The sequence below is a fragment of the Ciconia boyciana genome, chromosome 1 (genome assembly GCF_034638445.1).
Source record: "Ciconia boyciana chromosome 1, ASM3463844v1, whole genome shotgun sequence".
Lineage (NCBI taxonomy): Eukaryota > Metazoa > Chordata > Aves > Ciconiiformes > Ciconiidae > Ciconia > Ciconia boyciana.
This window is the reverse complement of record NC_132934.1, coordinates 39,101,998-39,129,949: the sequence shown is the minus strand read 5'-3', so window position 1 is coordinate 39,129,949 and position 27,952 is coordinate 39,101,998. Positions and strand designations below refer to the sequence as shown.

The following is a 27,952-nucleotide window of genomic DNA, read 5'->3' as shown; positions in this document are numbered from 1 at the left end:
CTTGTCTGTTCTTGCTTACCTTTTCACAATGGCAGTTTCTGACAGCAGCACCAGCCAGCGCTGAGCCCCACCACTGCTGTGCCTTGGCATTCTTCCATGAAATACTGACCGAGTCCTCAGCAGCCCAATGTGAATTCGGTCTTGGCCCTGCCTTGAGCAGGAGGTTGGACTAGAGACTTCCCAAAGTCCCCTCCAGTTTGAATGATTCTGTGATTCAGAAACACCAGAAAGGAATTCAGTGGCTGGCAGGATGCAGCACGTGGAGCATTACTGATACCCAGCCACTATAAAATTACAGAGTACTCTTAATGTTGTCATTTTATCAGTCAAGGTACGTTTCGAATCAGTATTTTGAACCCAAAGTGAAAAAAACTATAGCAGTAAAAGCCCGATTTTGACTGTGTGGCTGTATCTGCACACGCATTTTGTGCCAGCATCAGTGTGTCAGTCAGATGTGCACTCCTGATGTGAGAGAGAAGCAAGGGAAAAAAAACCCTTATAGAAATAAAAAAACCTAAGCATACCACATACCTACAGAAAAGTCTGAATCCTTTTCTATCAAATAACTGACTTCACAAAACTACTTGCAAGGACTTGTTCTCTGAACACCTGAAAAACCTTCTCCTAACAGTTTTATTAACTTCTATTTCCTACTTTTGAATGACCGTCTCGTGGCTATGTGACTGTAAGAACACTGCCTGCAAGCTCTTTCTGAAGGAGCCTTATTCATATTCTCTTAAAAGATTGCATTATAACTCTTATACTGAGCACTTTTGAGATTAGGCCTTACAGGGTGGACCATTGCCTGGCTGAAACCAGGCTGGCTAGGGCTTACGGTGCCGGTGCGTTTATGCCCTGTGGAAGTTTTGGAAGACACGACATGGATTGATTGGTTGAGGCCAGGTCTTTGTCCCTGAAGCAAAACTAAACTTAATTCAATGCTTGTACTCAGATCCTGGCAACTAGAGAACAGGGTAGAAAAAAACTTAAGACTCAAAAAAAATGACACCGCAAAAGGTGGGATAAAACCCACAAATTTCCAGCTGACAAGCAGAAGTGAAAAGGGCTGCTTATTACTGAAGAATAAGGAGACTTCTGAGAATATTAATGTAATGTCAAAATGGGAACAACCCTAATATAATACTGTAAGTACCAAATAGTAAGTAAGTGAGCTCTCCAATGTGAAGAAAAAAAAAAAAAAACAAACCAAAACCCAAAACACGCAAGGAAAGCCTGCCTAGTGCTTGTAGAAATGTGGACAAACTTTTTTCTTTTTTTTTTTTTAATTTTCCCCTTCTCATCATGTCAAATCACCTCCACAGGTAACCTTGTACAAGGACTCTGATGGAGAAGACTTTGGGTTCAGTGTCTCAGATGGTTTATTGGAAAAAGGAGTGTATGTTAAAAATATTCGACCAGCTGGCCCTGGTGATCTGGGAGGTTTAAAACCATACGACAGACTTTTACAGGTAACGTTTCTGGCACCGTTCTAAACCCATTCTGGTTTAGCATGAGGGACGTGACATGCGGATTACTTTGTAAAAAGCTTTGTGACCACGCTGCAGGGCATTTGGGTAGCTCTGTACACTTGATTGTAGAATTGCAAAGTGTTTGCATCACTTATTTGGAACAACTTATTATCTACAATGCTTATGATATTTTAAATTATGAGCAGTACTGTTCTATTTCTGTTGGGAAAGGATATGTGTAGGGGGATGGGAAGAAGGACAAATGATTGTAAGTACTCTTCACTACAGGCTGTGTAAATCACTGAGACCCTCAGTAAGAAAAGGCAGCACCTCATGGTGACTGGGGCTTTTATGCAGTGGCACTAAGGCTAGATTTTTCTGTAAAATTGTATGTAAGGAAACAAATTCTTTGAAAATGTTAGGTATCTCAGAACTCAAAAGGAGACATACAAATGCTCACTGGAAAGCTGGAATTTCCTAAGGCATTTCCAGACAGATTTGTAATTTTTGCTGTTCTTGATATAGACTTGAGAGTTTCTTGTGCTTAATCCAAGTTGTTGATTGACATAGTTGTAATAACGTAATTCTCACTGAGCGCCACACTTCCCACAGTGCCAAGTTGGATCGTGATGGAAAAACTAAATTTTTTTGTCAGCCAGGCCAGTAAAATATATATTAATTAAAACTAGAGAAGACCTGAAGTGAATTGAAATTTTAGATGTGAACTATTGCATTTAAATTAATGAACACCATGAAAGATAGACTAACTGTGTGCTGTTAAATGTCATTTATGGAGTGGGCAGTGTGACAGCTGCCAACAGCTATCGCCAGTGCAAATATGCCCACTTTAGCTACATTCTGTTAAAGGGTGAGTAGAAAACTTAACTGGTGGCTTCAGACCAGACGCCGTGGTTAAATAGCCTTGTACTGGGCGATTCTCTACCCGGAGTATTTAAGTCAGGTTCCATAGTCTCCAGGATAAGTCTGTTTCTCTTGTGATCTAATTTCTTTTTCCTAAAATGGTAACAAAAATCAATCTTCTAATCGTTCAGGTAAACCACGTTCGCACCAGAGACTTTGACTGCTGTCTAGTTGTGCCCCTCATCGCAGAATCTGGCAATAAGCTGGAACTGGTTATTAGCAGAAACCCACTGGCATCTCAGAAAGGAAGCTCAGAACAACAGACTTCAGCGAGTGGGGAGTGGAGTGATCAGAATAATGCCTTCCTTCAACAGAGCGGACACGCTAATGTTAATACAGAGACCCGGGATCCTACAAACACATTATAGCAGAAACTCATTTTAGTGGGACATTCAGTAATGAAAGACAATTATGGTGCTAAATCCCTTTAAGATTTCTCTGAGGTTGAGGCTCAGATGCTATATAGCCCTCAAAAGCACAGGAGGTCAGTCTGTCTGTCTCAAGGCTTGTATTAATCCATGGTTACTTTTGAAAAAGTTTAATTCTTCATTAGGTCAAGTCATTCCATTCTAAACAATCTAGCATTAGCAACAGTACGAAAAATGGTAAGGGCCTTCCCCCCCCAGTAAGAAACTGGGGAGATGTTTTAAACATGATTTAAATGTTCCTCTCCCTTCATCAGCAGCTGCTGTTTGAGGGAAAAGCAGAGTTAACCTCTGCTAACATGGTGGCCAGGTTACATGGTTTTTAAAAACATTTTATCAGAAAGGTGCTGTCTGATGGACAAGGAAGAGGGGTATGCTGCCCCGGGTTTTCTTGTTAAATGGCTAGATCTGTGATTTTGGGGACCTTTATTCTGCTGGCAAGAAGGGGCACTCTTCAGACAAAGCACAGTTTAGATGCTTTAACAAAATGCTTGTAGGAAGCTGCAGTATGCGGTGAACATTACTCCCCCACTTCGATAAATTTTGTTAGAACGTATGTTATTCCCTATGCAATGAAATATTTAATGGTATGTCTTGCAACCTGTGGGGATTTTTAAGCAGAGACTTTTTTAGTGGGATAAAACCTCTGAAGGAGGATTACTGGCAAGAGTAAAACTGAAATGAGTTCACAAATTAGAAAGGTTTTAAAAGAAAATGGCTTTTTTTAAACTACATCAGTGGAAGATGGATACAAAAGCTCTTTAATGATCCATAAACCTGTGAACTTGTACTGTCACACATGAGCTTTTTAAGTCGAAGAATTTCTTGAAGGGACAAAAGTTCCATTTAATATGCTTTGTTTTCAGCCTTCTTTATGATAAACATTACCCCCCTGCAACACGTTTTTACAACTTAAAATTGTAAATATATTTTACAAACACATCACACAAATTCTCTCCTCTCCCCTCTCCCCCCAAGCAATAAAATACTGCCAGTTGCTTTATATGCTCACCAGCAGCTGCTTTGGTTTATTCCGGTATTCAAGTTGTTACTGGTAATTCTTGTTATTGGTGAATATAAAGATATTGGATTTGTACATTTGTAGAGTCTCCATATCTAAGCAATCACCTTACAGAGTTGTTTCTGGTCAATTTAAACTGTTTAACTGTATCCCTGTTGCTGTTTCCAATACATGAACAAGCTCACCTGCCCTGCACATGCAAGTATCTTTGATTTCTATTTCAGCACTGCCAGAAAAGGTCAGAATGACATTCAGTGCTGAATCATGTAAAAAAAAAAAAATGTTCATGAGTCACTTAAATATGTATTTTTATTTGTAACAAATAAGTATTAAACTGTAAAGTATTTTTGTACAAATTTAATACTTTAATAGCATGATATTTATCGTCTATGTTATGTTTTTTGAAATTCAAACTGTTGCAAATATTTGTATGGAAAAACTGTATAAATTGAAATAAACAGTGATTTAAAGACATTAAAAAAAAGAGGTAGCATTTTTCTACTTTATATTTCTCCATAGTTTTAGCAAAAACCACCACGTTTATATTTGTGGTACACTTTTTCCTGCCATCTGTGTAAAAAAAAAAAAAAAAAAGTTAAAAGTAAGCAAGCTGTCCAAATTTTAGTACAATTTGTCTGATGCTTGATTAAACATTCAGCTTCTTAATCTCAAAAATTACAACACAGCAAGTCACATAATCCACAAAAAAAGGTTGAAAGTGGAATGTTATTTGAACTCTGAGTTGGAATTCTGCTTTTCTTACCAAGATCATTATCAGCATAACTACTAGCTAAAACAGCAGTGGCAAGTTCTACATGCCTGTCAAGTACAAAGTGGGAAGAATTTTTTATGTCACTAATTGCAACTTTCTTGTTCTACTTATAACAAGACTAAAATCCATAATCCATTAAAGCTTCATGCCCATAACTCTGCCACATTAGAAAAACCTAAAGTCCCCTTTGTAAACTATTTTTTGACTGGAGCAGACTGCAGTTTTGGCACATCAGTGACAGCTTCTCATCAATTCTGTAGCATTAGGAGATGGATAAATCTTGGTATGGATGGCTACAGTCTTTAAACCTAGCAATCGCCATGTATTGTTTCAGGGAACATCTGAATCCTATATGACCTGTAAGTTCATTCTTCTCCAAAACAAAAGAATGATACGATTCCTATTTGATGACTGACACACCAAGGAATCTCCTACTAAAAACAGATCACTGAAAAGATCAACAGCTCACTTTAAAACAAGCTGTTCTTCATAGAACATGCAAATACAGGAAAGCCTTTGAAAATCATCTGTGTACCCAGCTTCTCTGTTCCAAAAATCTTGAACAAAATAAGCTTAAGAAAGGTTCATAATGAGGACAGTTAATTGTTAGCTTTTGAAAAGCTTCCTAGGAGTTGGTTGTCCCAAAGTCAGATCCTTAAGTCTGGAAGACCCGAGTGGGGAATCTTTCACTGTTTTCTGTCAAAACAAACAAAAAATGTTATCAGAGTTTGAACCAGAACTAAAATACAGTAACATCTTCAAAAAAAGCTCTTGCCCCATGACAGACCTCCAAAATTAGATATAATGAAAAAAGCATCTGTTAAGCATGTTCGCCTGTGTAAAAATCAACTTCAACAATTAAATTTTATATAAATCTTTCACAGCAGATCAGCTCCTAAAAACTGACTTCTGTACACAAAGAATAAGCTAATACAGGCTGAGCTAGCCAACGGATCACTCCAGTGAGTAACAAGATGTATAAATTTACTGCTGATGACATTATAACTTATTTTTCCCTATTAGTCATATATTACTCTGGGAAAACATCTGCCAAACTTGACTGCTTCACCAATTACTGGTCATCTTGAAAATTATTAAATAAATAAAAATAAAACAATCATAACAGTATCCAGGTGACTTGCGGTGGTGAAAGAGAGTGCGAAAGTTTGTTTTAAACTTTCTCAGTCAGGAGGTACTTACGGAGGGTGTTTTCATAGCAGCCTCAGAATTCTCTGCCAGAGTTCGTTGTATTTTACATGGACTTTGCTGCAAATTGCCCATCTGCTCTTCTTTATTGAGAACTGCTGACCCTTCCTGTTTAATCAAGTCAGTTAGAGGTTTGGATGGCTCAGGAGCACCCTGAGTTACAGAAACAGGCCCAGTCTCAAGCCCTTGACTTTGCCAGCTCTTTGGCAGGGGAGTGGAAATTTGTTTGGGACTATTGCTTGCTTCTGCAATTGCCTCTCTCAAAAATCTCTGTAAGCGAGTTTTTCTGGGCATGTTCTTGTTAGTGACTGCTTTCCTGAGGTGCGTCTCTTCAGCTATAACATAGACACGGCAGCGTCCTCTGGTCACGGCTGTGTAAACATGCTGCCAGTGCTGACGGCCAGGATTGCCAACCACGTAGACAACAGTTTTTTCCTCAGAACCCTGAAACATGTTTAAGAACACCTTAGCAAAGTAAGATCTCCAGTAAGTAGTTTAAAAAAGACTTACAAGAACAAGGAAGACAACTGGGGACACTCTCAATAATATTTTCTATTCTGCATTCAAGGAACTTTAGTTTCAAGAGAGCTTCTGACTCTTTCACATGAAAATACAGTGCATTAGCAAGATAAAGCCATGAGAAAGTTTTATCAGCTCATAGCTTCTTTGTTTTTACCTGAAATGTGTGAATAGTTCTGGCCCATGCATGTTTTATATGACATAGCTTCTTCAGTGCCTTATACTTCACAGTGAATGTGGAGCCATACGTGCTGCTGATGGTCAATAAGCGCTCTTTATCAATTTCTACATCCTAAAAGAAGTAGCACAGGAACACTCAGCAGTAAACTTGTATCAGCAGTTTGATCAATGTCTATACATCTGTGTCCATATTCTAGCTTTCCCTGAAATTACAATAGCTGCAATGTCAACCGAGTGAAATAGTTTCAGAAGACACTGAACCCACAAGATTGCTATCTTTCACTGACCACCTTCAGGGAAAATAGTTTCACTGTACAGGGCCTACCCTAACTCATTCTGTTTAGTAAGGAAAATGCTGAGAAAGGCAGTTTAACCCCCAGAAAACTTACATTATCCTAGGGTACAGTGAAATATACCAGTGAGGCCATTTAACAATTTGTTGCCACAAACGGAGAAGAGCCTACTCTCTCCCACCAACCCTGTATGGTCCCCCTTTCCCATACACAAATATTGATACTTTCACTGGACCCTCTGCTGTGTCAACTCAACTCACTGAACCCGGCAGAAAAATAGAGTTTTTTGTTGCTATATTTTTTGGTCAGCTCAGTTTTCTGCCAGGGGAGAGCTCAAGCTGTAACATTAGCTTTATTCTTTACTGAAGACTATGTTTCTCCTATATCCAAAACATTATCCGTTTCAATTACAATACATTTAAGTATTTACAGAAGGTATTTGCACCAGACATTAGCAGACCAACTGAAACACTTTTTACAAAAACACCCAGAGATTTTTTTTTTAATTCTCTATTGCGAGCCTGCCTCTTTCTTGCCTTTCACAGGATAGTTTAGCAGAAGAGCAAAGTATATATTATGGACTAAAATTAGAAAGTGTGAATTGTTTTATTCTGGGGATTAAACAAGGTCTGAATCAGTTACCACTGGGGTTTTCTGTAGCAAGGACTTACCCCTGTTATGAAAAATATATCTCCATTGCATAGTCGTTTGCCCTCCTCAGCAGTCTCTGTAGTGAGGGTGGTTTCTTCACTTTCACATTTATGGCGATTAGGATCCTCTCTGAAACCGCGGTCTGGCAAGAGATCCTTGAGATATGTATTCCGCGTGCAGGAAATCTTGTCATCAATTTGAAATAAAATTCGCTTTTTATGGTCTCTAGGTCAGAGAAAGAAAGAGGGAGAAATGTATTTACAAAGTATGCATTTACCATCTCTCAGTATTTCTTCTCTTTCCCCTCTCTATACTTGGGCCATACTGACAACCTTAATAATGTTCAAAACAGTTAAGGCAACTCACATTTAAAAGACGTTTCTTGAACTTTGGTAAAACCTTTTGGTAAAAAACAGAAATATGGAGTAGCACCAAAATCCTGCTTCCAAAAATATTTCAGAATCTATTTAGAAATCGTACAGTGGCAAAAAATAATTAACCTTGAGGGTTTTTTTCCAAGTTGCTTTTATGTCAATTTTAAATATTCAACAGTAACTCAAAACCTTGGAATTCACATAACGACAATTTAAATGAAAGGCAAACAAACAGTTTGTTATCTCTGTTCACAGTCCAGGTTGAGATTAAAGAACCCATCAAAGAAAGTTTGTTATATAAATTATTTCTAACATAAATAATCAGATCTAGATGAAACACTGAAAGTTTTACGATCTTATTTTAGGTTGTTGGCCTGGCTGTAACACTTTCATAAACAAAGTGAGATTGTTCACAGGAAAAATTGCAAAACACCAGCTTACCTGGTTACATGATTTGAATAGTGTTGGCAACAAAGTTCATTTATTAGATCGCAATCTTGCCTAAATCATACAAAACAAGAACATGAACAAAATCGTGATGCACAAAACATACAATTACATGCAATGTCACATTAGCGTTAATTTATAAATAATGGAAAAAGCCCATTTTAGCTATGATGATTTTCCACCAACAATTAAAAACAATCACCAATTCAGAGTTTAGAAGACAGGGCAGTAAAGGAACAGTTTTGTCTAAATACCATAGAAAGTGAGGCAAGGATGTTTGCGATGCATACCTAGATTAGCTAGATTTGTTTTTAAGATAAAGATAAGCAGAAAACTAAAGAAAAACTAAAGCCTGGATACATTATTTTCTGTCTGTGGATGTATTAAAAATAGTCAGAAGATTTATTTGCTTTTTAAAGACCTGGAATTTTAACTTTCAAATGCAGATTAAGTACCTATAAATATATTCTCGAAGAATCTTATATGGAAATCATTAATAACAGTATTGTAGCTGAATGCAGATTGGAGAAATAAAATTGATTTCAGAGTTACTCAGCATTCACAATAAACAGGTGAACTAGCTAAAATTCTGTGCTGGTTTTGGCTGGGATAGAGTTAATTTTCTTTGTAGTGGCTGATATGGGGCTATGTTTTGGATTTGTGCTGGAAACAGTGTTGATAACACACAGATGTTTTAGTTGTTGCCAAGTAGTGCTTATACTAAATCAAGGACTTTTCAGCTTCCCATGCTCTGCCAGGTGCACAAGGGGTTGGGAAGGGACACAGCTGGGACAGCTGACCCCAGCTGACCAAAGGGCTATTCCATACCATATGGCGTCATGCTCAGTATATAAAGCTGGGGAAGAAGAAGGAAGGTGGGGACGTTCAGAGTGATGGTGTTTGTCTTCCCAAGTAACCATTACGTGTGATGGAGCCCTGCTTTCCTGGAGATGGCTGAACACCTGCCTGCCCATGGGAAGGAGTGAATGAATTCCTTGCTTTGCTTGCGTGCGTGGCCTTTGCTTTCCCTATTAAACTGTCTTTATCTCAACCCATGAGTTTTCTCACTTTTACTCTTCTGATTCTCTCCCCCATCCCACTGGGGGGGAGTGAGCGAGCAGCTGGGTGGGGCTCAGTTGGTGGCTGGAGTTAAACCATGACAAATTTATAAATCGCTTATTTGCACACTAGTAACCTGTAAATAGTGGGTGTTTTTTAATTGTTGAGAAAAGGTTCTTCACAAATAAAATGGAAGAGTTTTTTCTTTTGTGCAGAAGTGTAAGTTTAGGGACTATTGGTACAACTGGACCAATCACTTATCCCTTCAGTGCTTCTGTGAGGCCATCCATACTATTCACACTCCTGCGATGGTTCACATGATCAGTGATGAATAACCTTTCCAATCTTTCTTCAAACTGTGTTAGAGCCCTACACCCCACCCCTTCTTAAATGATGAGTGCATCCAAATATCCAAACTGTAGGCATTCACCACTGCCCAGCAGGAGCACTAATGCCCATCAGATTATATGACTAAATCTGGCCCTTGTCACGTGGTCAAAATGCAAGTATCTTCTGTCATTTGCTCAATGTCCACCTGTGACAAAGCATGTATAGACAGTAGGTTATATGTTCCATCATGCACCCTGGAATTCACATCTGCCACAATGGGATATGTTTGAATATGGACATTTCTTTGCGTTTTGCGGGTTCCTCATGCAGTCAAGCCCTCCCCTGTCTCTTCTGAAGAACACTGCACTGTTAGCCAACACCAGAGCACAGGCTCTCAGAGAATCTACTACAAAAACTGACCACTTACATCTACCCTTTGTTTCTTTGACATAAACAGTACAGATGAACGTGAACACAAAGGCAGAAATCATGGTGCAAAACAACATTAAGCTTACAGAAAAATGAAGCAACTCTCCATGGAGAGACTGGGGGCAACCAGAAGGTACAGGAAAAGACACCTGGCCTGTTGTTCTCTCTAGTAATTTTCTGATATTGCCACTAGTCTCTCCAACTCAACACATTCAGCTATTTTTAGGTTGTGGCTGCTAGCAAGGACTTTTTCAATGTCTGCCTGCATGCTCTGTTACCTTCTGAAAGCAAGGAACTGTGATTGTTTGGCATCCTGCAATCCTGGTCCTTTTTTAAGTAAAGTCTTTATGGCAGTTTGCAAATCTGTTTTAGAAGACACAAAAGGTAAGGCATAAAAATATGCTGAACAAACAATTTAAGAAAGAAAAACCTAATTCAATATGAAATTGGCTTTGCTTATTTCTTGCTTCAATGACATTTCAACTTGTTTAAAACAACAAAAAAACCACAAAAACACACAGACCTCCAAAAAAAAACCCCACACCACAAAACACCCACACATATACTCCCCCCAAAAAGTATCATGCAGTTACCCACTATTAAAGTCTGAGAGACAGGAGTGATATGGAAGGAGATAAATTCTTATTTCTCTGTGTTAAACAGCTGCATAGAGCGTATTTCATGCAAAATAAGGTTTTGATACAGCACATTAAAGAGGTAAAGATAGAACATTTTTAAGCCACAGACCTATACATTTAGGTTTCACAGAAGAAATCCGGTTTTAGTATTGTTTGCTGAGTAAGTTACTATAGTAAGATAAGGTGATAATATTCACACTGTTTTTTTTTCCACATCCCCCTTGAAGGTTTTTGATGCATATACAGTAGAGGCCACTCAATCTACTTATCCAATAAAGGTCAACGAAAACCAAAAACAATGGCCCTAACCCTGACCCCAAAACGTTTTTAAAGAAATACTGGTGTCCCCTTTGCTTCCATTTTCCTAACTTGATTCTAGAGTTGGGAACACACTCCTGTCCAACACACCATCCTGTAACAGTTGCTGTTTACTCACATGATTCACCTCTGAAAAATTTAATCTTTTAAGGTTTGACAGCTCCAGCTACAACATAAAAAGACGATCACATTTGATTACACTGGTGGAACCTGTATCACCCCCATTTCAAAATGCAACTGGTGAGCCGTAGCTCTACAGAGTATCCTTTGCACTTATGGGTCTTGCTATGTGCACTTACAGAAGGCAAAAGGTAAACTATGAATCTAGCATTTAAATTTATACCACAAACAAAACCAGACTAAAATCTTCCCAGAATGTTAGTACCAGCCAAATAGTCTACACTTTACCAAAGGGAAAGTCAAGATCACAAACTGATTGTACACACGTACTGTCACAACCCCTGCCAGCAGGCAAAGCAATAAGAATAAATTTCTTCTCTGGGCTTGGCATTGTCATTTCCTCATTCCAACCAGAAACTTTCAGCACCTCGTCAAATTCAGGAAGCTTCCGCTGAGAGATTCTTGACCAGAGCAGTGGAGGGAAAACAGAAAAGAAAAATTATTTCCAGTTAAAGGATTCCAGTGTAGCACCATCTGCATCATTTCAGCCTGAAGTTCACCATTTATAAATTTTTGGTCATCTACATCACATACACCAAAAGCTCTTTCTTCTGAACATAACTTAATTTCACATTTAAAAAAATGGCAATTTATTCTCTAAACCCTTCAGCACTGCAGTAGATACTTAGTGTTACTCATACAGTTCTTCTCACGGGAGCAGACTGGAGTAACGCAGAAGTGTTACCAAAAAAAAGTGAGCGTTCGTAAAACACTTGGTAATTCTGGACATCTTGCAAATGTTCAGAATATACTCAAATTCCAATCAACATTAAAAGGTCTTGGGCACTCGGACCTCGATTTTGTTGTTTGAGGTCTAAAAAAGAAATCATGCACTGACAGTAAACAGGATTGTTTCCAGACCAGAAGTAATGCAAATGCTGGAAACATTTAGAAGTTCTAGGTATTAATACAGCAAAAAATAAAAAGAAACTATGATTTAATGGCCTGCGACATCTAAGCCCTCAATGTAATCCAGCCTGTTTTAGCTGTTGTCACACTTACCAGCAATATCTTTAAAATTTCCTTTTTAGAGAAGCAGTTGTAAGTCATTTCAGAAGGCATAAAGTGATTTGTGCATGCACAACTCATTTGAAAACAGCAGAGAGTATCTGATAGTGAAATAAGTCCCATAAAATTCAAGAGTATTCCAGCACACACATTTTTTTGTCCAATACATATACTCCTGTAAAAATTTGCAGGATTTTGTTGTTGTTATTTTGTGGGTTTGTTTGTTTGTTTTTAAAACCAGTGTTACTGATTTTGAATAAGAAACTGTAACAGAAGCAGTACTATAGAGTCAAATCTGGATGCACTAGTGTTTTGCAGGTAAAGGACCAGGCCTAATACAAGAATGCTTCTTACATAAGTAAGTCCTACCTTGATGCATTATCTACAATTAGTTGCGATTCAGCTCTGTGATTAGTTCGCAGTTCCACAGAAAAGCCTCTTGATTTTAGACCCTCAAAGATATCAGCTAGAATGTTTCCTGGGTCTATGCTCGGTAGCTGTCTAGTATCACCTAAACAGAATGCAAATTAGTGTTTGTGAGAAGCAGTAACAGATCATCTATTAAAAATTGTCTCAAAAAAACCCCACTGGAATTAATAAATACTCAACCTGTTACATGCTTCCTCAATACGATTCACATGAAATAAAACTTTCAAGAATCTAAGAAACTTTGTTTGGGGAATCAGGCTGTAGCGTAGTTTAAATTTTCATATTCCTCACTCAGTAATGCTTTACTAGCAGGTGCTAATCACTCTGCAGGATGAACACTGACAGTGATCACATCTTATCCAAACACATTTTGAAAGTTACACAGTTAAAACAAATGCCATAAATGGCATGACAAAAAGCAAACCTCTGAGAAAGCAGAAAATTTTGATTTTATACTTTGTTTTCCTTTCTAAATTAAAACAAGATGATCCTAGCATTAAGAATGACATGAAACCTCCCTTCTAATATGTGATTAATATGCTTACACTAGCTTTTTTAAATTTATGGAAATCAGAAAAGTTTTCCAGTTGCAAGATGTAATAAGCTACCACATGGAAGTCATAATACTTTCAGACTCAGACAAAACACTGCTAAACAGAGAACAGAGATACTGATACTTCCATACTGACACTTGAGATCGAAAACTGTATCTCATCTGACCTTATGAATAAGCAGAAATATCCAAGTACAGAACTATGTAACATTCTGGGGTTTTTAAGAGACTCAGTGAGACCAGTGGCAGCCCTGACACTTACACTGCATATTGTGTATTACTAAATATTGTATAATGCTAAATTTGCTGTTTCACTTACCTAGAATAATAAGTTTGGCAAGCTGAGCATGCTCACACAAGAGTTTTAAAACTAAACTAAGAACGTGTACAGACACCAAGCTTCCTTCATCCACAATCAGAACCGTCACAGTAGAAAACTTCCACGGCTGTACTTGTTCACTGTGTCTCCACGATTTAAAACTATAGATGATCTAGAAACAAATCAAAATAAATCAAGCTCTGACACTAATCAACTGTAAACAACTGTCTTATAAAGGTAGCCAGTGTGGTATCTTCTAATGCTGTATTGAGAGCTATTATCTGAAATTCTGAACTTAACTCTGTAAAGACTCAGAAGACGCAACTGTTCAGTCTTATTTTCTTCCTTGGTGAATACATTTCTAGCTGAGATTATCAACACTTACTTACATAAAAGCACAGAAATGCATCCTTTTTTTCCTAAAGGGACCCTAAAGGACATAAGGTCAGCCATTAGGTTGCTCAGTAACAGAACACCTCCTACTACAACTTGCTGACATTAATAAATCCCCAACATTGCATGGGGAAGGGGAACAGGCAACTATCCAGTCCCCAGAGATAAAATAAGCCCACAGTACTCTTTATGTTATTATAATTTTGATTTACACAGGTTATTCCACACCTCCAACATCTTCTTGGCACCTTCCACCACCTAGGACAACAGAGACTTGGCCTACGTTTATAACAAAGACTTTGCTTTCTACTTTTTTCTAAAAAAATTTGCACAATATTTAACAGTAATTAAGAAAACACTGTGTGAATGAAGTTTATCTCATTATTCAACCCCAGGCTACTGATCTCTTCATGTTTGTGCAGGTATCAGTATGACTGCGAGGCAGCAGGACACTAGAAAACAGCTCTGCCATCTAGCAAGTATTTCTGTCTTTAAAAAAAAAAACAAAACTGAGAAGGTAAAAAGATCAGATGCCCTAGAAAGGCACAAATTTGAGATGTGTATAAGTAGAAAAAACCCAGTTACAGCAAATAATGTATTGCAAATGATTGATTTACAATTCCCCAAAACATAACGCTGACTTTCAAATGCTGACAAGCTGTACCTAAGCGCTATCATTAATAGCTACACATTTCATAAGGAAAGTTCAGTTAACGAGCTTTTTTTTCAAAACAAGAACAGACAGTGACAAAAGGTCTTTCAGAAAACAATTAAAAAAAAAAATTATTTACCTGATGCAGTGTATATGCAGGAAGCTTAGTTTTTTCACTCAAAAGGCTTGCCGCCCTCCCTGTAGGTGCAGTAAATAGTACATTCAAACATTTTTTTGTGTACATATTCTCTGACTCCCAATGATGATCAAAGGTATTCCATTCTTCAGATGCATCCATGTCTTCTTCAAAGTCCTTAGAAGCAGCTTCCACTTCTTTTTCCATCTGCTTTAAGTGACGAAAAAGGCAGCTAACTATTGTACTCTTCCCACAGCCTCCTTTTCCACTTATGATTGTGACAGGATTAGAACAAATCTTTTTCATAGCAATCTCCTGATCTAAGTCTACCTCTGCTTTACTTTGGGTACCAGACGTAGACCCCACTTCGTTCTCAGGAACGTGATCTTCACAGCTGCGATTGTCTGGACTATTTTCCTTCAGATGTTCCATTTCAGGAGCCTGGGTAACATTCGTTTTGTTATCTACCATTTCTCTTGATGTCTTAGAAGCATTAAGTACCTTTCTCACATCAACGTCCAGTTGCCACGAGCGGTTTGACAGAAGGTCACCTATATACATTGCAATGTCTTTTTCAGATTTGTAAAGATGAGGCAGAAACACTAATTTTTTCTCCCTAACCACTACGTTCTGATCTTTCAAAAATTCAAGAGATTTCCAAACATCCTCAATGGACATACATTTAGATACAAAATGAGCCAATTCATCTTGATCTTCATAAGTGTGTCCCATTTCTCTACACTGTTTCTTGAGTTGATCATACAGAATTAATGCATTCTTCTGCAAGTCAGGAATCTTCCAGAGGAGATGTTCACACTGACAGAAGGCAGCCCACGTTGCCTCACAGTAAGAAAGGTTCAGTTCCCTATAGGTAATCTTCTCCCCAGAAAGAATAAAAGCAAATATATATTTATTTCAGAAGATGTTAGCCTCTTGCGGAATAACATTCCTCCTAGTAAATACAAATTGCAATTCAGAGGGTGGAAGGCTACAAAAATGTATGTATTTTTCATAATGTAGGAAGTTGTAATGCTTTTCCAGGTATATGAAAGCAAGACATTTAAAAGTAAGATGGAATGGTAATTCCTCTCAGTCACCCTTCTGTATAAAACAGAAACTTTAAAAATCAAAAACCTGGTGCAGAAATTGGGTATTAGGGAGAACTTGTGCACACCTAATGAGCACACTTTCAAGTAAAGGCCCAAAAACTGTAGAAACATAGCATAGGAAAGGCATTAGCCAGAATACTGTACCCAATCCTGAACGTGCTACTTCAAGAAACACACAACCTTTACAGAGACTACCACAAAACAGTGAAAGACTGAGATGTGCAAACAAGATTAACTACTGAGGGAAAGAACAATTAATTGGACTTGCCAAGCCTTAAAAGAAAAAGCTAAAGAGAGTCTTCAAGCAATAAAAAAACCTGCTGTGAGAATGCAGGTCCTTGGTACAAGAAACAAGAGAGCAACAAGCCTATATTGCATCAAGGAATAGTCAAACTGGACGTCAGGAAAAACTTTTTAACGGAAAGAATGTGAAACACGGGAATATATTGGCTAGACTGCTGAATCTCTGAAATCGGAGGTCTTAAAGACAAGTCAGAACAACTGTCAGTAAAAGCATTGGGGGGCTGAAGCAGAGGGAACTATTAAGCTACAGCTCCCATCTGAGGTACAGGAGTGCTAAGGTGAGGTGCAGCAGCAAAGTTGCACAGCAAGCATAGCAAAGCAAAACAAAAAGGTAAGCAGCAACCACAAATCCCATTATAAAAAAGCAGAACGACTAGACCAGATGACCTATTACAGAGTAACTTATCTACCTTACTATGAAAGCATAGATACTGTTCTATGTATTAAGAACAGAAAATCTCATTTGCCAGTATAAAACTGAACAGTACAATTGAGAGTTTTAAATTAGTTTTCTTACTTTTGGCCCAGTTACTTCAAGTATTTAGTTTTCTGTTCCTTGTAGAAAAGACTAAGCAAGTGGTTGTAACAAAACCACCTTTAAAATCTTCTGAGACTGATTTATTGTAGACCAATTGGAAAAAAATACCTTTGCTAAAAATGAGTCAAGTAAATCATCCATTTCCAAATGAACTACGCTTACCTCCTACAAACGTTCAGTTAATAAACTGAACGTAACTGAAACAACACTGTATTCTAATGAAGCTCAAATGTAACAAACACAACATTTTTTTACCCTGCTTAACATTACTTACCCTGCTGAATCCAAGTTTCCATGGCTCATTCTTTAATATCTCATCCAACTTTGTTAGCATCTTGTCTTGAATATGTACTTCCTCACCATCCATACCATTGTTTTCTTCAGTCTTTCTTTGCCAACACACCATATTCAACAGACAGCAAAAATGGCGTGGCAGAAGAATTGGCAAAAATTCCAGTATCATCGGAAAAGTCAGAGCTACCAATACTGCCTTCCCTGCAACTGTATGCACCATAAACCAAGAAAGTTTTAAGCAATATACAAAGATATTTGTAAAGGCAATTTAAACTGACTCTGACTCTTATCCTTCTGCCTCCCCTACATCCAAAACATCCCTAATTTCTTTCAGTTTCTTATTCTTTGTAATCCTTTTCAAATTCTTTTAAAGTCTGTTTTTCCCTGGAGTGCCTTGGGGAAAAAAACGTAAACAGATGACAAATAAAAACTGCAATTAAATGTTCTCATTTGGAAAATATATATCATACATTTGGTTTAAACTGCCTACTCAATAGCATTTTGTAGAACATCAGTTCAGACGTCACCACACCTGCCTCTCCTATCTAAAGATAATTTTCATACAGATGTACAGAAGAACATTTGAAATCCAAAATAAGAAAGCAGGCTTCTAAATTTGTAGTATCAGATCAGTACAGGAACTTAAGAAAACAGTGCTCTCCACTGGCTTTCTCAATGACCCCAAATTTAAGCTATCACTTTCCCTGTTTGTATCAGTCTTGGGATCTGCAAAAGGGGGATAATGAAACTGATTCGCTCTACACCTTGCTTTAAAAAACAAATTTTAGAAGAAAGTGAGACTTCTGGAAGTTTTATCTCTTCACAGGAAAAAAAACCACAATTTTTAATGGAGTTTTAAGGAAACTTCATTATTCCAAATTTAAAACACCCATTTTTCTCAGTTAAGTACTTTTTCTGATCACTCTCTTACCTACAGAAAGGCAAAGATGGAACCTTTCCCCTTTGACACAAATACTTAATTTACAAGTGGAGAATCAACACACACTACTTCTAGACAAAATTATAATGAATGCTTGAATAATAAACTGCTCGAGCCTGTATCAATGACAACCAGGAAAAAGTGACAATAGTAATAGTAACAACATTACATACAGGGGGTGGGCTGTTGTTTCTATTGCCCAATGATAGAGAAAGAAGAAAGCTTAATTTGTATCAAAGTCATTTAAGCTAGATATTAGGAAAAATCTGCCAACTACAAGAACAGGATACCTAGGCACACTGTGCAATCGTCAACACTGAAGATTCATAAACATATTAGACAAGCTTCAATCAATCAGAAGTGATCCATATATCCCATTAAAACTCAAGAAGCAAACTAGATCTGAGTTTCTACCACTATAGATTCCCATCTCTTTGTGGTCATGAAAAGATTTAAAGTCCGTAAACAGGGGTTAAGAACTTCTACTGTTACAAAAACACAACAAAAAGCCTGAAGTCCACAGAAGAACTGTGAAAATTTTCCTCTCCTTATGCATGTGATTTGGAGTAATGTCTAGCAGAAGCTATGAACTCTCCTGTCAGACATGATTTGACCTCCAAAACAGTCACCTCCATCTTTTGACCTGCCACTGCCCAGTAAACCAGGTACTGAAAGACTTCATAGATAGACCCGACCTGTCTGTACAGATTTATGCGCAGTTGAGGCTGAATTTAAAAGACTTCCTCCTCAGAAGTACTGAGTCCCATGGCACTGACACCTAAGTGGCTCTGTACAGCACCATCCCAGGACTGCCTATGTCCACATCAGGAATGTGACATAATGGAAGCAGATCATCAGAGCAAAACAAAAGAGCCAGTGCTGAAGACATGTCTTGGACGTCTTGACTTTCTGTATTTTGGTGTTTTGCTTCAAACCGGCTATAGTCTGGTCCCACAGACTGAACGTCCATTAGGGGTTGGAGTACCTTAGGTGTGCAACTGGAACATGCCTTTTGGGTTTCATCCAGCAGGAATACAGTCGATACTCTCAGAGACTGCACCACAGTGGAGACAAGAGGGACATTTGCTTCAAAAGCACACTCCTGATCCAATCTCTAACATTCATGTAGTCACATCAACATAGTCCACAACAGGATCCTCAGCAGGCCTCAGCCATCTCCATGTGGGGACACTCCAGTGTTTCCGCACTCTGCTCCCCAGCCATACCTATCTGCTGATGGGCAGGATTCAGGCACACTTAGATAACCTATTTAGTGCAGCTGATTTGGACTATGCTGAGCTCATTCACTGTTCCCATGCACTACAAAGCAGCAGCTATACTATTTCTGAACACGTATTTGTCCTAAAAAGCCATACCATCATGTTCAAGCAGTGCTGAACCCATTTTTTAATAAGCCTTGTTGTAGCTGAATAAACTATAGGAAGCCAGCACCAGTGTCTCTGCATCCCTAGCACAGACAATTCTACTTAGTAAGCCTACAGAATTCAGGAAAGTCCTTATGTGTTTCTAACTGTATGCCTATCTTTAATTGGTCAGCTGTCCCACTGTCCTCAAATTTTAAAAAAAAAGGAGAATCTTCGCATGTTCCAAATTCATTTCAATATACACTTCATATGAAGACATGTTAGCTTGAACACAGTATCTGAGATAGAACTTGTTAGCTTATAAAACAATCAAAATAGCACAAGATATACCTACATGATTTTGAAACATAGTAGAAGATGTCGTACTCCTTGGTGTTTCTTTGTTTCTCCTGTGTCTGTAAATGTGAAACTTGGAACTGTTCTAGTTTTTCCTCAAGATTTCTAAAACTCAGCACAGACTCCGTAGGAAGCCAAGTAAAAAACTTTTCTTTAAAAACCTCAGGAACAGCACATTCCTTAAGAAAGAGTGAAAAGACTTGTCGATTGTTTTCTTCTATATTGGTCCGCAGAAAATATGATGGATATCCTTGCACAAAGTACTTTGACCCCATTTTTTTAGCTTTAACACAAACTCTCCACCAAGGGTCAACTAATGGAAAACGTCCAACTACTTCATACTCGGTTTTGGAGTTCTCTTCTTGTATAACAACTGAATCATTAAAAAGAAAAATAAAACCATTGTTAATTAATAGTCATAAAGATTAAAACTTTGGTTTAATTACAAGAGTTTTGTTTGTTCAAAGCTTATTTTTGTCTTTTGTATAAGTTGCAGTAGTAAAAGCAAAGCAGGGGTTTTCGTAAACTTCCTGATGTCAGTCTTTCCAGTAGTATTTAAAACCAAAAGCAAAACCAACCTCAGGAACAAGCACTAAAACTGCTTCTCCAAGTGTGAGAACTACAAAATTAAACTTGCATATTAATATTTATTAAGCCAATTAAAGACATTGGCATATGGTTTAATATTACACCATTTATGCCAAGTCAAGTTTGCCATTCAATTTTAAACAGTTTTGCCACAAAGCATTGCACCATGGCACGTGCATGCTCTTCAGACACATTTGCATACCAAATACTTCCTGTAACTGAAACCACCAAAATTACAAGCGATTAATAAAATGAACTCTTAACATTTTGTAGGACCCGGGTTGCCTCCTCTTTCCATCATCTTTCCCTCACAAAAATTAATACACCATTCCTCGATCCACGACTGGGGACTCACTCAATGCTACGACCCGAACAAAGCGAGCACCTACGTTTAGCAGGACCTCTTTCTCACCAAACCAGAGCACCAGCAGCTCTTCGGTCTATAACAACTCATCTGTTTGTTTTCCCCTTGTTACTTAGCTCAATTTAGCCATCTTTAAAACAGTTTTTGGACAAAATATTCTTGCTAGGCAGAAGTTGCTCCAATGTCACCTGCTTTTCTAAGCACTCAGTAGAAAGTAGGGAATCATTAAGGTCAAGTAACATATGTCATGAAAGAAAAAAATGCATTTTTTGTGTAAAGTTAACTTGAGTGGAAAAATTTCATGTTTTCTTACTGTTGCAATACTGCGGCCATACAAACGTGCCAACTACACGACACTTCCACTACCTGCACCAGATTTATCACCTACTTCGCATCACTTCCACTTCCCCTGCAATGAGCTCGGTAACCGGGGAAGGAGGGAGTTTCGATTTGATTTACTTGTAAAACATTCTGCATTAGCAGACAAGGGCCTCCCGACGCCGGCGAGGAGGCTGTCACGCACGGGACCGGACAGGCAGGGCCGCAGGCGCCGGGTGCAGCTCACTCGTTTCAAACGCAGCCCCCGGGCCGAGCCCACACCCGCGCCCGAGGCAGGCCGCGGGCAGAGGACACCGGGGCCCGCCCGCCCGCCGCCCGGCCCCGCTCCCGCCGCCCCTCACCGGCTCGGCGCGGGGGCAGCGCGGCCTCCAGCTCCGGCCCGGAAGCCTCCAGGAGCGCGGCCTCGGTCAAGTGCGTCTCCTCCTCGGCTTCCTCCTCGGTCTCCTCCTCCGAGCCCGCCGCTGCCGCCCGCCGCGGAGGCAGCAGCACTCCCCACAGCTCCACCGCGGCCCCCCGCTGCTGGCTGGACACCGCCATGCCGCCGCTGCGCCGCGCCCTCCCTTGGGATTCCTCCCGCCCGCCCACACGCTCGGAGCGGAAGGAGGCGTCGAGCGGCAGGCAGCGGCGGGGCAGGCGGGCGGCCGTTACCTGGTGCCGCCCGCTGGGCCCCGGCCGGCTGTGGGTGGTGGCCGGGGCCCCGGCCCCGCTCTCCTCCCGCCCGGCGGTGGCGGGGCAGCCTGAGGAGGCCGTGCCGCCTCTGGAGCTGCGAACCTTGCTGGCGGCTGGAGCCCGGCAGATGGGTTGCGGTGAGGTAACGGGTAACGCACGAAGCTGGTGCCTGTGCTCCGGGGGGCAGAGAACTGGTAATTGCGGTGTGACCGCTCGGGGGTGAAGAAACAGGCGCTGGGTGTGGGCAGGACTGAGCCCCGAGCCCCAGCTCTCGCCCCACCCTTGTTTGTACTCGTACATTGGTACCTACTGCACTAACAGCGCATTTTTTAATAAATCGGGTGATAATTCTGTGGCTTCACGTGACCCCGATCACAAAACCATCAAATCGTAAAGTCAGATTTCCAGTATATCCTGGTATCCAGCTGCCTCCCGAAGTCGTAAAATACTGTGTATAACTGGCAAATCGTTTTCCAGGAGCTCCTCATTTAAAACCACCGGTACTTCCCTGTATTGTAACCCAGGCAGGTCACATAGCTGCTTAGTCTTCACTTCTGTTCAACACTGCAGATCTTTGCCTTTTCTGAAACTTTATCAAGCAGCAGTTTCATGTTTTCTTGCAGCTCATCGATGAAAATACCAAGCCATATCATGTTTAGTATTGATTTCTCCTGAAGTCCACCAGAAATCCTGCTATTCAGTGATGAAAGCAAGTATTTCTAGGATCTGTTTTAAACTGGTTTTCACTGGTTAGTAGTTAAGAGGTTAATATTTGCCATGTTATTATGTAGCTCTATTTTTTTAACAAAATGTCACATAGTTGTATTTCTGCATGTTTACCCCTATCAGATAGTATATGTTTTCATCAAAGAATTAAATAATGTTTGTTTGATAAGGTTTATTTTCAAAAAATAAAATTCATTTTGCTGACTCTTGTGTTTTCATTTGCCCCTTCTTTCATTTTTTAACTGTATTTTCTTCCAGTTTCTCCTTTGTTTTGCTTTGGACTGATGTCACATGTAACTAAACTGGAGGCCACTATGGATGGCTTGCTGCCACTTCAGAGTACTGGCACGCAGGTTAAAGGAGAAGCAAAAGCAGGAGGTGCTGGTGCAAAGGCTGGTGTGTTCTTCCATTTGAAATTAAGTAACTGGGTGTTTTTGCACTCCAGACCAAAGTGCAAACCAGAAATGCCCGATATTACACTGAATATAATGTACCAGTCTAGACAGCAGCAGGTAGTTTGCCCAGCTTCGGAGAAGCTGTCAACAGCATAGGCATACCCTTCAAACCTTCAGTAGCAAAGGTTGTTTGTACATAGGTTTAGAAAAAGTGATGTATAATAAAATAGATCAACAGCCAACATTTCCTTTTGGTCTAAGCTAAAAGAGACCCGATCCTTTTTCACATTGTTTCTTGACTCCTTCCCATGTGTGATCCAGGAGGCCCTCTGCCCACAGGACTACCCTACAAAGAATGACCCTCTCTTCGCCTGCTTCCTCCTTACAAAACTGAGGGGCCTTCAGCTCAATCACACACAGGAGCGTGGACTCTCCCTCTGTCCTGGCGTGGTTCTCTGCCACTTCTCTGTTTCTGGGATTACCTACATTACTGTGTCAAGCAATATCTATAAAAAGACAGAGACATGTAAATACGACTTTTATGATTTTTAAAACCAGCTGCAAGTCTCATGTAAACAGAGTCTTGAAAAAGTTGTTTTCAGTTCTTGTGTGAGTTAAATTTAAATAATGGTATTCTTTCTCCAGCATAATTCAGAGATAATGAAATAACTCCTTTACATGGCAGGCTGAAAACACATGGCCTATAAAAGGGAGACAGGCGAGGGGACAGAGACATTCATGTTAATTTAAAAAATTTGAAGCATTAGCTTACTGAAGTGCTTAACAGTGTTATACAGTGATACATCTGAATCAGTGCTTTAAGATACTTTTTTCTTATGAAAAACATTTCACATTTAACTGTGTATTTGTGTTAAGTGAAACTGGATGTCTGAGTGCCCCAGTCTATTCTGAAAATACAAATTTAATACTGTATTCAGCAAGCCTGACTCTGGAATGTCTTTGTCTTTCTACAGTGCGTACTATACATGCTGAATTCCTGTATGGTGTCTTACATTTCCATTCCTCTTTGTCATTCAGTTAAGGAAATACTCTATTTTGTAAAGACTGAGGAACAGATACTGAGAGTCAGATGCATCCTGATTATGAATGGCTTCCCGTGTGCCCAGCTTTAAATAGGTAAGCCTTGATTTTCAAAAATGTGACTATTTGCTGCTCTGGTGAAGTAAGATTGGTTTTCTAGAGCTAGGTGGTCAAGCACTGAGAATTAGAGGATCCTTCAAAAATTTGGGACAAAATTATTTGCTCATCTCCACAGTGTAGCCAAGTTTAAGGTTCCCATCTGCTTGGCTCTCTTTCCTCCCCTTACTCAATACTGCTACCCATACAGTTAGAGAATAGGATTCCATTCCATCCATGGAAGTCATATTATAAGAGTGAAAAATAGAAAAATAAATGAGCAATTGTATAGATTTAGAAATTTACAACACATATGTGCAAGAAAAGATTGTTGAGCATTAAAAAAGATGAACACAAGGCCAGGAGATTCAGTCAAAAAATACTCTCTCATGAAGGCTTTAAATCATAGTTTGAAAAATACTTTGAAATCTTAGATCAGCTTTGGGGACTAGCTGTTTCTCCATCATGTCTCACTTCAAATTCCACCCCAAAAACCAAGAATGTACAGTAAAAGGAAAACATGCTTCGACAACCCTATGTTTTTACCTTCTAATGCACCATAATACCACTGCCATGATAATTCATGATTCTTAATCTGACATGACACCAAAGAAGTTATTACTCTTCTGTTCATGGGGAAAAATGTGTTTATAAATTTGAACTCAATATTGCTGCATTCAGTGGGAAAAAAATCCAAAGCCCTAAAAAGCAAATAGTCACAATTAAGAAGGAGAGATCATCTGCACTGTCTCTTACTGCTCTGTGTCTTGACACACAGTAGCAAGTTTTAACTTAATAAAAATTATGCACGTATAAATCTCCATCCTTTAAAGGGTATTTGAAATCCTACTCTGAAAACAATTTTCAGAACATTCTGGCAGGTACCATTTATACACTGAAGGATTATATTAATGCCAACCTCCAGAATTAAATAAGACTTGCTCCGTTTTTTAGTGTTGCCCCACACCAGACATCCCCTTTGAAGGGATGACTAGCAGCTCATCTTTGAATCTGACTAGGATGGGGGGGGGGGGATGCCCCAGTCTCAAATTCGTTTGCATATTCATTGCTCCCTGATACTCTGCTGGGATTCAAGAGACTCTGCTCTGCTGAACTCCAAAAGGAAGTCTGAGTTTGCTGTGCAGGAGAATCAACTGGAAGCCCTCAGAGCATGAAATTAGGTGATGTATCTAGCACAGCAGGAGGCAGGAGTAGCAGAGAGAGGTTTAAGCTTTCATTCCTCTTGAGATGGAGGGGTTTCATTTTTTCCCTGTGATCTTTCAGGGTGCCATAGAGGAATAATCTCCACAGCAATACTTTTGAGGAAGGGAAATTACGGACAACAGCAACCCAGCCTAGCTGCCTTTTGAGATGCTAAATTCAGGTGCTAGACCCGAAGGACAGTGAGCTATCCTTACTGCTAGTAATGACAGTGAGCTATCCTTACTGCTAGTAATGAGCTTCCTGGAAGAGGACATGAGGCCCAGGAGTTGTCAGCTACCACCAGCATGGCCTAATATTAGAGGATGGTGATTTTGGAGATCTAGGGATCCCATGAACAGGTGCCAACATACGGAAGCTTCTGGAGAGTGGTGGCTGGTGAAAAGGGGCTGTAAATTGACTGCAGAGAAATTAAAACTGTTACTTACCAGAGTTTCTCATATGAAATCTCTTCACAGCTGGCTGACATTTCTATAGGTAAGGCAGAAAGTGATAATTCCACAGACACTGTTTTTTCCGCAGACAATGAATTTCAGAAGATGTCAAACATGCCATGAATGAGATATATATGTCTCACAAGCTTTATTAAGTATCAAACTAGCAGAGCTTGAGACGTATGTAAACATTAAAAAAAAAAAAAAAGTGAGAGTTGTTATAAGAACATAATATTGCAGCATACTTAATCATTGTCTAGAAGAGGGGCTTTCTGAAAACTTGAGAGCTGTAGGATAGATCCCCCTGGCCAGGATAGATACAGTGATTTGCCTTGGAACTCTGCCAATAGAAACCATAGCATTAGCAATAATGTTGAATTCTGCTTGGCATTATCAGAGCTTTAGGAAGCAAGACATGTTCTTTGCATTTAATTCAAAGTTCTGACACAGGACTGCTCCCTATTAAAAGCTTCAGAAGAATTTAAAAACCAACACAACCTTTTCATTATCCAAAAAAACTGATGAAGCCTTGATGCAGTGTGCAGAGCAAATGGTTTGAAATAGATGTCAAAAAATCCTACTTAAAAAGACTTGTCTCTAAAAAGTAGAGGAGAAACTAACATGTTTGGTAATGTCATAAAGCTTATAGTTCTCTATATAGCCCATATAATCCTCTATATAGCCCTCTACAATGAAATCCCTTTAAAAAAAAGTTCAGCAAGGACTTTTTTTGTGCCTTGGCTACTGGTTCTTGTTTCATAGCTTTGTGTAGTGTCTCAGCATCCTCTCATTCTTTTGTCTGTAAGAAACATAAGACAGAAGCTGTTTCAGCATTCCCTCAGGGCACATGGTATTTAACATAGAAGCCAGAATTGCTGTGTCAAATAGCAAATGCTCAACTATTATTGGATATAATCCAACCCTTATTGTGTACATTTATGCTCTTCACATGCCCAGGCTAGTAACACTTTAAGAACCTAATGCAACGTGTAGTGTAGGGCCACCTATCTTGTTCTTTGGTATGAATGCAGCCACCCTAAATTTCCTCAAGCTATCTATAAGGGCTTTGCCAGTATGACATCAGCTTGTGCTGCATCAAAATGCTAAGTACAGCGTGTTCAACAGACAATAGCATTATCTCTTGATCAGACAGAAGAGAGACGAACTTGATTCAAGGGCCTATGAATGTTAAGTAGGACTGGCATTCCTAGGAGTTGTTAATAAAAGCGTTATTTTTACGGTGAGCGTGCTGAGATTAGGTACATTGCTGAGAATTTTCTTCTTTTGCATAAGATCTTGGAGACTTGTTATTATAGGAATGTTAGGCTTACTTTTAAAAATCAGTAAGTTTCTAGTCTCAAGGTTGTCAAGAAAATGGATACTAAATAAGCTCTGACAAGCCCTTACCTGCCTTTCTTATAGGCAGCGTTCTTTATGGCTGTTTATTTGCTATCAAAGGCATGGTAGATTCATTTTTAAAAGCAGATTCAAAAATACTTTCTTTGGTGTTGCAAGGCTAACTTACTTACCCAAAAAACTGGTAGCAGGAAGAGAGGTCTCCTTCTTTCTTCCCAAGACCACAAAATGTTTGCAGCATCTGGCATATATTTCCCCTTACAGAATGGTGACCTCATCTGTAGGATCAGGGTTGCTTTAACTTAACCACACTGTTGTAGAGCATTAAAAAGAATAGTGTTACGAATTTCTTTTCTATGTCTGAGGGAGGAAAAAGCAACCCCAACACAACAAACTTTCTGGATAGAATGGCTGCTGCTACAGACTTAAAAACGATATAACTATTTTTATAATTAAATGTATGTGTACAAAGAGTTCTGCTTGAATGTATTACATTCATTCACCAAGCTCCATGTCATGCTTACAGGTTTGTATCTCTCAGGAGAGAAATCCAGAACTGTTATATAATTCTCCAGGAACAGATAAAACCTCCCTTAACAGTGTTTTGTAGTGGATAATACTTTGCCGTGCTGTTTCTAAAACAGTCTATATCTTGGTGGCTTATAAAAAAAAAGACTACATTATCCCAATGTGTTCCATTAATGAAAAGGCTAAGGAAAACAGAAAAAAAACCCAGAAAATCAAAGACCAGCCTTCCTATGAAATTCCTGAAATCCCCCAGTGCTATTTGTAATTAAAGTTTGGGTAACTATAATGACCATGTGATAATATTTTGGTTTGCTTTTTTTTTTTCCTCCAGTATCCTGTCACAATGAATGGTTTGGAGGAGAAATAGTTCACGAATTGCAGAAGTCTGCATTTTTGCAAGAGAATCCAAGACTGTTCATTTATGTTTATAACTTACAGACCTATATTGTTCTGTAATGGTGTAATCTCTACATTCCTGGTGAGCCAAACAGCAAAGATCTAGTTAATAAACTCAAAATTAAAAAGAAAGGGGTCTCAGAAAAGGAAAATTCTCTGTCTTTTGAGACTG

General features: G+C 39.2%; 2 protein-coding genes and 1 long non-coding RNA gene across 4 annotated transcripts in view; 2 read left to right on the top strand and 1 right to left on the bottom strand.

Moving 5' to 3' along the window:
- GRIP1 (glutamate receptor interacting protein 1) overlaps positions 1-4,219 on the top strand; it is a 340,881-nt gene extending 336,662 nt beyond the window's left edge. Inside the window, exons 24-25 of the mRNA XM_072863151.1 lie at positions 1,323-1,469; positions 2,522-4,219. Coding sequence (XP_072719252.1) covers positions 1,323-1,469; positions 2,522-2,758 — 384 coding nt within the window. The 3' untranslated portion in view covers positions 2,759-4,219. The remainder of the gene's footprint in view (positions 1-1,322; positions 1,470-2,521) is intronic.
- Positions 4,199-21,691, bottom strand: HELB (DNA helicase B). 2 transcript variants are annotated; one of them, XR_012042785.1, is made up of 14 exons: positions 21,260-21,691; positions 19,626-20,000; positions 16,947-17,173; positions 14,726-15,598; positions 13,542-13,713; positions 12,610-12,751; positions 11,503-11,633; positions 10,375-10,459; positions 8,273-8,332; positions 7,478-7,682; positions 6,491-6,625; positions 5,809-6,258; positions 5,078-5,304; positions 4,199-4,406 (listed from the first exon to the last, which is right to left on the bottom strand). XR_012042785.1 is itself a non-coding variant. In XM_072863163.1 (13 exons), exons 1-13 carry the CDS (start codon positions 21,453-21,455, stop codon positions 5,215-5,217), a joined length of 3,141 nt encoding a protein of 1,046 aa, XP_072719264.1. In that variant the 5' UTR covers positions 21,456-21,690; the 3' UTR covers positions 4,199-5,214. The 2 variants fall into 2 exon arrangements, 1 of the variants encoding a protein (XP_072719264.1); XM_072863163.1 differs by having other exon boundaries at positions 4,199-5,304; positions 21,260-21,690.
- A 914-nt stretch (positions 21,692-22,605) lies between these two features.
- LOC140658738 (uncharacterized) lies at positions 22,606-27,745 on the top strand. The gene is made up of 3 exons (XR_012044852.1): positions 22,606-22,709; positions 23,747-23,845; positions 27,716-27,745. It is a non-coding gene; the product is annotated as an uncharacterized lncRNA (long non-coding RNA).
- Positions 27,746-27,952: the final 207 nt, after the last annotated feature.